Raw genomic sequence first — 12,695 nt, forward strand, 5'->3', positions numbered from 1 at the left:
GTGATATGGTCATGGAAGAGGCTTATCCGGCTTAAAAACTTTGGACCCGGTAAGAAAACATGCGGAATTGGCGAGAAAAATGCTGACTTGGCAAGAAAAACTGCTAATCCGGCCTGAACCGGCTGGAAATCGCCTGGACTGGCTGTAAACCGCCTAAATCGAGTGAAAAAGCGCCTAAACCGGCCATAAAAAATGCCGAACTGGCCAAAAAGTGCCTGAACCGGTTGAAAAAATGTTGAACCGGCCAAAAAAACACTGAACTGGCCAAAAAAATGCCCGAACTGCGTTGTCGTGCAAAAGGTGTAGAGGGCCAAAGATAGGTAAAAAAAGAGGATGGTTCTCGTTTTTTTTTATTTTTATTTTATTTTATTTTATTTTTTACTGCAGTATTTGGATTTGTTGATTGTTGGGCCTTTGGAATAAAATAAGCATAGTGAATAAGATCTGATGGGCCATTTTTTTTTTGAATGGACCTTTTGTATAAGATTGGGAAGGCTATTCTAAAATGAATAAGAATAGAATCAAATGTGTAACCATCCTCATAAAATATTAGACGGTGGTCTACCGTCGCCGTGACTATATCAATGCAACTAAGTCACTTGAAGAACTAACGTTGTTACATTGTAAATATTATCCAGTACATGATCCTTGTGGAGACCAACAGACAACCAAGAAGTGCCACATTAGTTAGGTTTAAATTGGAGTGTAGCTTAGACTTCGCCACCAAGGGTATACACTTGATGTAATCTAAACAATCTCACCTAGACCAAAAACGATATATTATCGTTCGTGGGTTTGCATTGTCGAACCATGATACCTGGCATAGGCCCACTGCACCACGCAAGCCGAAACTGAAGTGCAGGTTGGCCTTCGCTGATAAGGGTTATATACTAAAAGCATTACTTTTGTATTAACTCTAATTTTTTATATTTTGAATGAGAATCATATGGACAAATGTTATGCATATTATATATGTTATTAGTTATATGCATGTGTTTAATATATATTGTAGATGATATGGTGTGAACACACAGAAGATCATATCATCAGTACCTTATAAAGTATAAGTAATCGTTCATAACCTAGATGGATTTGGACAAACCATTAGTACAGTTGTAGTATAATCAAGTATTAGTCTATCTTGACTATAGGATTACACTAGTACACTTTGTGTGTATTGAACATGACCAAGTGAGGTTGTTTCTCTTTATACTGACTATATAAAGAGAACAAACGCTCTATTATGGATGTTTGTCCTCTTAATCCGGATATAATAACGGGCACTTACGTGCATTGTACATTGCTTTAAATCATCAATGAGTGAGATTCATTTGTGAATCAACAAACTCGATGGATTGGGTAATGACATTGTATGTAAGGTGTATTGTTGATTATAGAAGGAATCTGTGTCCCGCAAGAAGTTGGGTTGATGATGTCCCCTTAAGGAGCTCAAAAAGATTGTCATGTAAACCCTGTAGGTGGATTTATTCCGACATGACAATGAGGTTGAGTGGTACTACTCAAGATTATAAGAAGTTGATTAATGTAGTTGTCGATGAACTTGACTTAATCAACGGACATTCGATATCTTAAAACACGGGGAGATCAACGAGCATATAATATGGAGCCCATAAACGCTGACACGTAATTTGGGATTAGGGCGGTAGTACAACAATGACCTTTAGTGGAATAAGCCATTTGTTGATGGACTTGGGTCGTGTGTTCTGGGCGAACATGGGAAGCCCAAGCCCGTCAGGAGGCCCAACCCTAATTTCTCCTCATGGTCCCTGTTGTAGCCTATAAATAGAATACTCTTTCTCTCTGGCCAAAATTAACCGATACACTATTCACCTGGTTTAGGAAAAGAGGCAAGAAAAGATAGATCCAAAATTGGATCTAGCTTTGTGAGAAAGAAAGGGATTGGTAGATCGTTGTCCACACAACGTCCAATCTATTCTAAAGGAATACAACAGAAGATCAAGGGGTTGATTGTTGATTCGGATTCATAAAGCTTGGATTCCCAGAGTTATCAAAACCGGATCTAAAAGGTATGTTCTCTATCTAAATCGTTAGAACCCATTAATTCCACTGCGTGTGGTTCTTGCGGTTTGTAGAAATATTGATTCTGAAAATATCGGTTCCTACATTTGCCACTTGGGTTTAATAACCGTAAAACGAAGTGACCAATTTGAAATTTAAAATGCAACGTCAATGGAAAGAAATTTATTGATGATAAATGGAAGGAAAGTACAATGTATGTGAAATTTATTAGTGGAACTAATGATAAGTAATTTACTTATGAAATAAACGCAAATGAGACGCATTCCAAGGTTTGGTTAGAACATCGCCAGTCAAGTTCTTGAGAAAATAAGAACCTTTGGATGCGAGCCTTTCAATGATAAAAGGGCCCTCCCAGTTTTCACTGAGTTTCCCGCTGTTGGGTTCTTCGTTGTTCCTTTGCCTTGTACGTAAGACCCAATTGCCTGGTTTGAATGCTCGTGAGCGCAACTTCTTGTCATAACTATGCTTCATGGAGGCCTGGTAAGTCATAAGATTCTGCAGGGCTTCATCTCTAAGCTTATCCACCATGGCTTTGTCACGAGCCAAGATGTCAACACTCATCTCTGTGGAGATGGCTCGTATGCTCGCTGTTGGAGCAATTATTTCAGTTGGGAGTACTGCTTCCGTTCCATATGCCAATGAAAAGGGTGAAATTCCTATTGAACGACGAGGGGTTGTCCTGTAAGCCCAAAGCACCACCGGTAATTGTTTTGCCCAGTTTCCTTTAGCTGATTCAAGCCTTTTCTTCAACATGTCAAGAATAACATGGTTCGTTGCTTCCGCCTATCCATTTCCCTTGGGATAGTAGGGCATAGAGAAGTTATGCTGTATCTTCGAGGATTTGCAGAAGATGTGGATCTCAGTAAAATCAAACTGTCATCTGTTGTCCGATACCATTTCAGCTTGGACGCCGAATCGGCACACAATATCGCGCCAGATGAACCGTTTGACGTATGAAGACTGAATCTGACTCAAAGACACAACTTCAACCCACTTTGTGAAGTAATTAGTTGTGACCAAAAGAAACCTTACGTTACCTGGTGCCTTAGGTAAATGACCCACAATGTCGAGTCCCCACTTAGCAAATGGCCAAGGGCTAAGTATGGGATGAAATTCATTTGCAGGAAGCTTAACGATCCGAGCATGTTTCTGGCATGGTACACAGATTTGGACAAACCGTTTGGCATCCTTTTGTATATATGGCCACCAGTATTCTTGGGTGAGAGCTTTGTGAGCGAGACTCCTACCACCCGAATGATTTCCACAGATGCCTTCATGAATTTCTTTTAAGATCTGTTGTCCCTGTTCAGGAGTAAGGCACTGGAAGAGTGGGCTTGAACCCATGGGTTTTCTGTAAAGGCGGGATCCCCCCTCCGAGGTAGGTAACAACACAAACTGCCATGCATCCCGTTTGACTTTGTCAGATAAAACCTTGTCTACAGGGAGTTCTCCAGTCTATAAGAATTCAACCAGATTCCGACGCCAATCGAGAAGAAGAAGTTCCATTGACTTGATGTCAAAAAACTGATCGTCCGGTATTTCAGGAGTATTGTCAGCAAGATCTGTTTTGGAATCAGTTGCGGAGTCCTCATCATGTACAACCTCATTGTCCGCCGCTACAGAGTCAGTAACCATCGTTGGGGAGATGTCTGTGTCCTGCTCATGGATGTGAGAAGAATCTTGAGTGGGATGCTCTTGGTGCTTGTCCCGCGCTTTGTTGCGTGTCATAACTGCGTAAATCTGCGTGAATGCCTTGCATTCGGCAGCGAAGACGTAATCCATATCTGGTAATGGGAGGTCGATGCTAGGCATTAACTGGACCTCTACTCTGATATTTCGAGGTTCCATTGAATCAACTATTGCTGAAAGGTAGGCCAATGCATCGGCGTGCCGAACATCATTCATTGGTCTTTGCGAAATTGAGATGCGCTCAAATTTTACAGCGAGATCGCATATAACATCTAAATAAGCCGCCATTTGCTCATCTCGTGCTTGATATGACCCTCCAAACTAACAAGCAACTAGCTTAGAATCCATTACCATATTGATTTCCTTTGCCCCCATTTCGAGCGCCGCTCTCATTCCAGATATTGCTGCTTCATATTCTGCTTCATTGTTGGAAGTAGGAAAGCAAAGTCGGACGGACCTTTCGATTCGGCTACCGTTTGGGTCGACTATCACACAATCGATCCCAGACCCCTTCCTATTACTTGAACTATCTGTATACACAACCCACGCCTCGCCTCCGGTGAAATTCTCTTTAACGGAGTCAGGTTGGTGGTTGGGAAAATCTTGCAGCCGTTCTTCCTCGAATAACTCAGGCGAAACCACGATATCTTCTACCGAGAAATTTGCCATCAGAGAAGCTAATGCATGACCTTTTTCTGCAGTGCGAGGCTCATATAAGATGTGGTAAGCACTTAGATAGCTAGACTAATCAGTGAGGCGACCATACTCTTCGGCTCGTCCGAGTGCCTTGCGAAGGGGATATTCTGTATATACTTTAACAACACATCCCTGAAAATATGGCTTAAGCCTGCGTGCTGCATGCACTAGGGCAAGCGCGATTTTATCAATTTTAGAATATCTACTCTTTGAGCCTGTCAACATTTTGCTAATGAAGTATATTGGGCGCTCCTCCGGGTTTTCCACGAACAATACTGCACTTACTGCGATCTCTGAAGCTGCCAAATAAATTCTAATGTCTTGGCCAGTTTGCAGACTGACCAGGACGGGGGGTGATACCAAGTACGCTTTAATTTATTTAAAAGCCCTATCACAGTCCTCGTTCCAAACTGAGGCACCTTTCAACGTTTGGAAAAATGGCCTGCATTGATCTGAATACTTTGATATAAATCTATTCAGGGCTGCCAAATGACCAGTGAGCCGCTGAATTTCTTTTTTATTCGATGGTGGGGGCAGGTCGAGAATGGCCCGAATCTGTTTTGGGTTTGCCTCAATACCCCGTCGGGTCATCAGAAATCCTAAGAACTTTTCAGACGCTAACCCAAAAGAACATTTTAAAGGTTCAACTTCAGTTTATATTTTAGGAGCCTATCAAATACCTCTTGTAAATGATGAAGGTGGTCGGGTGTTTCTTTGGATTTGACCACCATGTCATTGATGTAAACTTCCATGATACACCCAATCAGATCGGCAAACATTGTATTCATCATCCTTTGGTAGGTGGCGCCAACATTTTTCAGACCAAATGGCATGACTCGAAAGCAATACGGGTCTTGGTCTGTGACAAATGCTGTGTGCTCTTGGTCCTCCTCAAGCAGAGGTATCTGGTTATAACCAGAGGAAGCGTCCATGAATGACAGATGCTCGAATCCCAAGGTTGCATCGACTAGATCTGAGATGCGAGGTAATGGGTATGGATATATTGGGCAAGCTTTGTTTAGGTTGGTGAAGTCAATGCAAACCCTGAGCTTCCTATTTTTCTTTGGAACCACGACGATATTGGATACCCAAATCGGGTATTCGACGGGCTTAATGAACCCTACTCCCAGCAGTTTACCAATCTCGTCATTAACCTTCAGTTTTCGCTCGGGAGCCACCCTCCTTGGTCTTTGTCAAACCGATTTGAATCTCGGGTCAATATAGAGCCTGTGGCAAGCGACATCCGTGTTGATTCCGGCTGGGGGTAAACCGGCAGCAATGAAAGTAGTTTCATGGCTCTCGCCCCCTATATGAACTTCTTCCAACTGATCGATTGAGGGACTTTCTGCAGAGCGTTGGGCTTCTCGTACCTGATAAGCCCAACATTTCTGTAATTGCTATTTGGCATGATCAACTTGGAGGATCGTGTTGCCCCGGACTTCGGATCTCCTTATATCTTCCAGTGCCAAATCGTGACACTGATGTGACATCATCTGGTCACTGCAGACCTTACATACTCCCGTTGGCGTCGGGAACTTCAACGCATGGTGGAAGGTGGATGCAAAAGCCTGATTTGCATGGATCCAATCCCTGCCCAAAATTGCATTATAACAAGAACCACAGTCCACCAAAAGGAAATTTATCCCAACTGATTGATGCCCAACCATGACAGGGAGATGAACCTTTCCAATAGCATGGGTTGGTTCTCCGTTGAACCCAATGATTGCATTATGCTCTTCTATGATCAAGTCCTCTGATAGTTTCATCCTGGAGTAAGCCCTAGTGAATAACACGCTAGCTGAGCTTCCTGTGTCGATAAGAACTTTCTGCACCCTAAAGATTCCTATCCATGCGGTAATGATAACAACGTCATTGTGAGGGTAATAAACCCCCTTCTCGTCATTCTCAGTGAACTTCAACTCGTGGCCTTCATAGGTCTCAGTATTGATACCTTGGTCAAAATTGAAACTGTTGACCTGGTAATGATCTTGTATATGACAAAGTTTCAAGCGAGTTTCTATCTTTCACTGACGGTAGGAGATGCTATCGATACGTGTGTGGCATACATTGATAATGTTGTGTTCAGCCAAGTTGATATGGGCTGACCGAGTTTTGTTTTGAACAAACTCAGTAAGTTGTCCATCGTCAACGAGGCGCTGAACTTCTTTCTTTAAAGCTCTGCAATGATTTGTTTCATGACCAATATCATTGTGATATTTGCATTTTCAATTCGATTCTTATCCCGCCTACCTGTAGGATCTTCTGGTAGCGGCCGAGCTGGCAGTAACATTTTCTTAGTCCTGATTTTTTCGTACAGGTCTGCAAGGCCAAGAGTCAAAGGGGTGAATACCTTTTAGTCTAGATTTGGGGCCTTTGTATTATTCTGAGTACTCCTCTTGTTACCTTGATTGATAAGCTTATCCTTTTTGGAGTCCTTGGAAGCGGGATCTGCACCATCTTTTCTCTGTCGAGATTTTTGATCATCTTCTACTCGAACGTACCCTTCAACTCGGGTGAATAAATCAAAGAGGGTGGTGGGTGGCTTTCGAGTAAGAGAGTTGTAAAGTCCATCTCTGTCGTAATGCAACGCTTGATGAAATGCATGTATTGCGAAAGCATCATTCACATCCTAAACTTCGGCGTGAAGCTTCCTCAATTGTCGTACCAAACTCTTAATTGTTTCACCTTTATCCATAGCGAGATTGAACAGTGTGCTTAGACTTTTCTTTGTTTTCATATTGTATTGAAAACGTTCAACGAACATATCACTGAGCTTGGTAAATGAATCAATCGAATGCAGTGTCAACTTGTTGAACTAGGACAGTGCGTATCCTTTCAATGTTGTTGGAAAAATACGACACATTAATGACTCATGAAATTCCCATAAGGTCATAGCCGCTTGATAGCTCATGACATGCTCGTAAGTCAGAAGAGGGGGCTATTTGAATGCCTCAAGGTGAACATAGTCTCTGATGTCATTTACAAAGGGTGAAAATTTTAGACCTCGCACAACCCTTTCCAAGAGGGAGTCGTCTCGGATGGTTTGCCTGGTCACAGCTTGGTTAATCAATTCCTTTACCCTTTGCTCATTCATATTCTCATAGCTATCTTCATCATGATTCTCTTCTCTCCAGATCCGTTCATCGCGGGCTAAGATTTGATTGGGATTCGGTCATTGCCGACGTTCGATTCTACCCCGCCTTCTCCCCGCCACTCTGTTAGCAGGTAGTGGACTCTCATGCCGATTTGTGTGCTGGGATTCATATCTTGATCCGGACACTTCCTCGGATGCTGGCGTTTCCGAACTGGAACTCAATGTAGTTGCTGGCGTTCCAGATTATTGTGACTGGTGTGTCCGAGGATTTGTGCCCAAACGATCCTAGACATTGTTTGAATGTGAATGAGTGGGGACAAGTGCGATAGGGTGGATAGTCCGGCTTTGGCTTGGATCTCTAACTCGACCATTATTGTGAATAAGGTTTTGGCCATTGTTAGGATCTTCGCGCTGTCCCGATTCGGCCCGTTGCCTTTGCCTATGTTCAGACAAAGGGGATTCGACCGATTGGTGCTCCTCAGGGTCTCTGGGCCGTTTGCCTAGTTGATTTATCAAACTCTCATTTTTTGCAACTATTCTTATCAAAAGAGAGATGAGAGCTGGATCCGATTGGTATTGTAAGTTCTGGATGGAGGCTCGTGGGTTAGCATGTCGGCCTCCCCCCGCCCTTCGGGACGCCACGCAGTAGAGCATTATTCTGTGGGTTCAACAGACCATCCCCCGACGTGTATTCTGAAACTCTTGTGCTCGCGACAAAGATTTTGCGGCGAGGGACACGGGGATTAAATCCTTGAGTCCCTAGTGGCTCTAGAGTGTGTGGAACTGCTTCAGATAGTCTGTTTCCTCCGTTCTGAGAAAAATATCTATGATGGCTCGACTACCCCACCTCTGTAGTGGTGCCTGGAACAATCTCCATGTTCTGTCAAGTCGCGGCATGCCGATTGGCCACTTCTGTATTACTCATTGCAATTTGTTCAGCTATGGTAACAATGACGTATGAAAAATAAGGACGAGGATATCAAGCTCCGACAGAAGACCACGTGGTCGTAGGTTCGGTCCCCACAGACGGCGCCAAAGAATGTTGGGGCAAAACATCAACCCGACACTCCTGATGTAATGGTGCTTCCGAAAGCTCGAAAGAGATGGGATTAAGTGTTTTGAAGGAAGGAGACTGCACTAACGTTCTGCTTGCCTACGTACCCAGTGAGAAATCCGGGATCAAGTTTCTTAAAAATGTAGTTCTGGAGGCTACAGAAGCCTCCGTATATATAGCAATCTCCTGCCTTGGCGGCCAAGAAAGTGATTCTCGGAGATTGCCTTCCTTGATGAATCCTAGTATAATCCTATCTAAAATAAGATCATTCCCCAAGATTTCATTCTATCCTTGTACAAGATCTTATTGGATTGCACTAGGATTCCTCGCCTCCGCAGATCAGGTTACTGGATTAGAATCATCCGGACGGATTGGATCCATGAACTTGGGCCACCCAGATGGGCCCTGGACCTGTTGTGAACTCTGACAGATTAGAGGTCCGGATGATCCAAAAATATTTATTTGACAACCACCCGATTAATCCGCCGCTGGTCCCACTCTCAGTCCATGGTCCAAGTACGCTCTAGACCAAAAATATGATGTAGGGTACACACAACTGCCTATACAGATGCTGATTGGGCAGGATGTCCAGTTGATTGGCAGTCTACTTTGGGTTATTGTACCTTTGTGGGAGGTAATTTGGTTACTTGGAAGAGCAAAAAACAGAATGTAGTGGCTCGTTCTAGTGCTAAAGCTGAATACAGGGCAATGGCTTCTACCACCAGTGAAATCATATGGCTTCACGCTCTTATGAAGGATTTGTGTTTTGGTTTGCATCTACCAACTACACTTTATTGTGATAATCAAGTTGATATACACACTGCTGCAAATCCGGTGTTCCATGAGAGAACTAAGCATATTGAAGTTGACTGTCATTTTGTGCATGAAAAAGTGTAGTCTAACATTGTCACTACTTCCTTTGTTCGTAGTGACCAACAACTTGCAGACATTTTTACCAAGGGACTTCCAGCTTCCAAGTTTCATGATATACTCTCCAAGTTGGGCTCGTTGGACATCTTTGCACCAACTTGAGGGGGAGTGTGGGAGAAGAAAGAGACAGCACGTGCGCGCTTCAGTTGCACATGATGAAGGCACGTGCGCTTAGTCGGTTCATGACAAGTTCGACTGATATTGGTGTTTCTATAAAAGGGAAGACTCCATTCTTAGAAACAAGAGACGATTTTGTGCACTTGTGTTGTACCTATATATATCTTTGTAATAGAACCCTAAATATTAACCAAGCAATAACATCTTTTTCTTCTCCAGTGGACGTAGGTTGCCGCAATGGCACCGAACCACTATAAATCTTGTGTTTTGTCTCTTTGATTGGTTGTTAAATTCTACAACATGATAGTTCTGTTCTGTCATGGAACTTTCGTCAATTACTTTCGCTATGGAAATGTAGCACAACAGCTTTGGGATAGGAAACTTTGATGACACCAATGAACTTAAAAAATTAAATAAAAGGAGGTGAAATAAACCAACCAACTTGATAAAAAGACCGTAATGGAAGGGATTGAACACCTTTTTATGTGAGCAGTTACAGGTATTAAACAAATCTCTGTATTGGATATTGCACTAAACTGAAATGAACTTAGTGACGGAATTGAAGAGTAATGATGTGGTTGGAATGTTGATACCAAGAGTACAAGGTGTGCCTAGAGCCTTACACTTTCGGAGAGTCTTGGAAGTTAAGTTCCAGTAGGTACAGAACTTTAATGTGGAAATTTTTAGTAGGTGATAGGATTTTTAGTAGGATTGGTCTATTATGGAGATTTTGAGATAATGGGAGGGTCTAAGGAGAATCCTTCAAAAAGGTAGAGAATTCAACTTAACAGCTTTTTGGAGCACTGTTTCAATCTGAGGATACAATTTCCTTTATCTAAATCTTAAAGTTTGTGGAGTTGAGGAACTTTCATGCGGTGGAGTTGTCCTTTAGGGAAGGGAAGTCAAGGACAACGAATACAGACAATGAAAGATGTGAAGAGCAGGAAACAAGGTTAGGCTGTCAGTTGGCTCCATCATGTCTTAGACAATGGTCATTAGACTGCGTCTCTACTTTAATTTCACTTTACTTGGGTGTGATCACTTTTGGTTAGCAAAATACCACTAGATGGCATGTAAATCAATAAAAACCAAGAGGAAGATTTGAGATTAGAATGGTTGCATACTGGACATTGAAAAATAGTAATCTCATATGGGTTTTCTCAAATCATACTTGCCAATGCTAGCACTAATTACACTTGAATACTTTATGTATTCCCAGTCTTGCACCTTTCACCATGGATTGTTTAGTCTCATTTCATGCTACGGACAAAAAAATGAATATGTTTTGTTTTTTCATCTGGATTGCTTAACTACGCAATATACCAGATGGTGACAATCCCAAATATATGAATTGCTTAACTACACATTATTCCTTGGGATTTTTTTTTTTTAAATCTTCATAAATTTATGTAAAATCAGACCAGATGGTGATAATCCCAAATATATAGATTTAGGACTTATATTCTTGGATATATATACGTCTACGTTACATACGAATTCATTGTCTAACGTCCTTTCTTTCAAACTGTTTATGCTAAGTTTAATTCATCAATCAATGATACTGAATTTCATTGTCACTTCGTGATTTTTTATTTAATGCAGCTAGCGATTAATGCATGGAACTCTAAAGAATTCAAATTTGCCATTCAAGACGAGCGGTCTGCAATAAATATGGTGACTGAATGCACTTTCTGCCAGATTAGATACCTTAACTATTTGCCTAGACTTTACTGATCTTGCTCATTCAATTCGTGAATACAATAACAAATTAGCTTTGATATATTTGGTCATCAGGCATAAGTGGTCTCATTTCACGTGTGCATGTTATATACTCATCTTTTATTATTTTGTCTTCCATTTCATTTAATTATCTCATTTGGATATGAATTCAGGTCTTAAGGAATGTCAAACAAACAATGACTCTGGAAATACTTTGACACTATCGCTCATTTGCTACAATTGTCTCAAAGCTTATGTGATGGGAAAAAAAAACAGTATCAGTTAATATTTTTTGGATTTTAGTCATCTTACCAACCCTATATGTATATGTTCCCTGCTTTCTGTAAATGACATTATGATACTCTTCTGCATATAATAGCTTATTCTGAAGTGCACATTTTTAAGTTATTTACAGATGATGATAAAAGATTCCATTTCTTCTCAGCAAAAGTTTAATAGACCTATTTGTGAAGACACTTGCAAAGTGTAAATGCACAGATTGCATTACTAGAATGTTGTGTTATTTTGAATAAAACAAGAGGTGAACTTGGGCTTGGGCTTGTGTTCTTTGATCCCTTCTCTTCTTTTTGGTAAACCTATTTCCTGATAGGGTTGGAAACAGAATTGGATATGGATTGGGAAACAGAAAAGTAGTGGACTTGTAGAATCCAATCCTTATTGGGAAACTGAAGTCGTTCCCTATAAAAACGGATCTATTAGTGCTCCACGTTTTAAGTCTCTAAAAAAACTCCTCTATTAGCAACCTATAGTATGAGCGAAAAACTATTTTCTACACTATGTTTTGGGCAATCATAAGATCAGTATCATGGTTCTTCCTTTTCTTCTTTGGTTTATCTGCAGTAAACAAAGGAGAGTATAACTGGCTGTTGTATCCTGGAGGTTGACGCGCTTTGTCTGCATAAAGAGGAACATATGCGAAACAACCTTAAAGAAAGCGTTTGATCCGTGCCTCAGCCAGCCTTCTTTTTATTCACAGTTTGTTCTTGTTGCAGAAATTGTTACCAACATAGAAGAAGTTGGATAGGGAGCTATCCCAGATTTAGATCAGAGTTTTTACATGGAACTAATGAATTGGAGGCATTACATTTACATGTACTTTGTAATCATATTATTTGTAATTGAATATAATAATAAAAAGAACTACGTGTCGCTTATCCGTAAGCGGGGTGAGGGTTGATGTCCCCCCTCTAGGTATGTAGGCAGCCTAGAAGTTACTTGGGTGCAGTGGCAACTAGATTAACAAAATAAAAATAATTTTTTTTATGAGCGTGTAATAAGGATACTATTACTTTTAGGAATTCTGGCATTTTTGCC

General features: G+C 41.3%; 1 protein-coding gene across 1 annotated transcript; it reads right to left on the reverse strand.

Moving 5' to 3' along the window:
• Positions 1 to 2,292: 2,292 nt before the first annotated feature.
• Positions 2,293 to 2,814, reverse strand: LOC147495277 (uncharacterized). Its single transcript, XM_086568352.1, has one exon. The coding sequence runs from the start codon at positions 2,812 to 2,814 to the stop codon at positions 2,293 to 2,295; it is 522 nt and encodes a 173-aa protein (XP_086424478.1).
• Positions 2,815 to 12,695: the final 9,881 nt, after the last annotated feature.

The sequence above is a fragment of the Coptis chinensis genome, chromosome 6 (genome assembly GCF_015680905.1).
Source record: "Coptis chinensis isolate HL-2020 chromosome 6, ASM1568090v1, whole genome shotgun sequence".
In the NCBI taxonomy this organism is placed as follows: domain Eukaryota; kingdom Viridiplantae; phylum Streptophyta; class Magnoliopsida; order Ranunculales; family Ranunculaceae; genus Coptis; species Coptis chinensis.

Coding starts and splice junctions, on each gene's coding strand:
- LOC147495277 (XM_086568352.1), bottom strand. CDS start 2,814: ATGTTGAAGAAAAGGCTTGAATCAGCTAAAGGAAACTGGGCAAAACAA.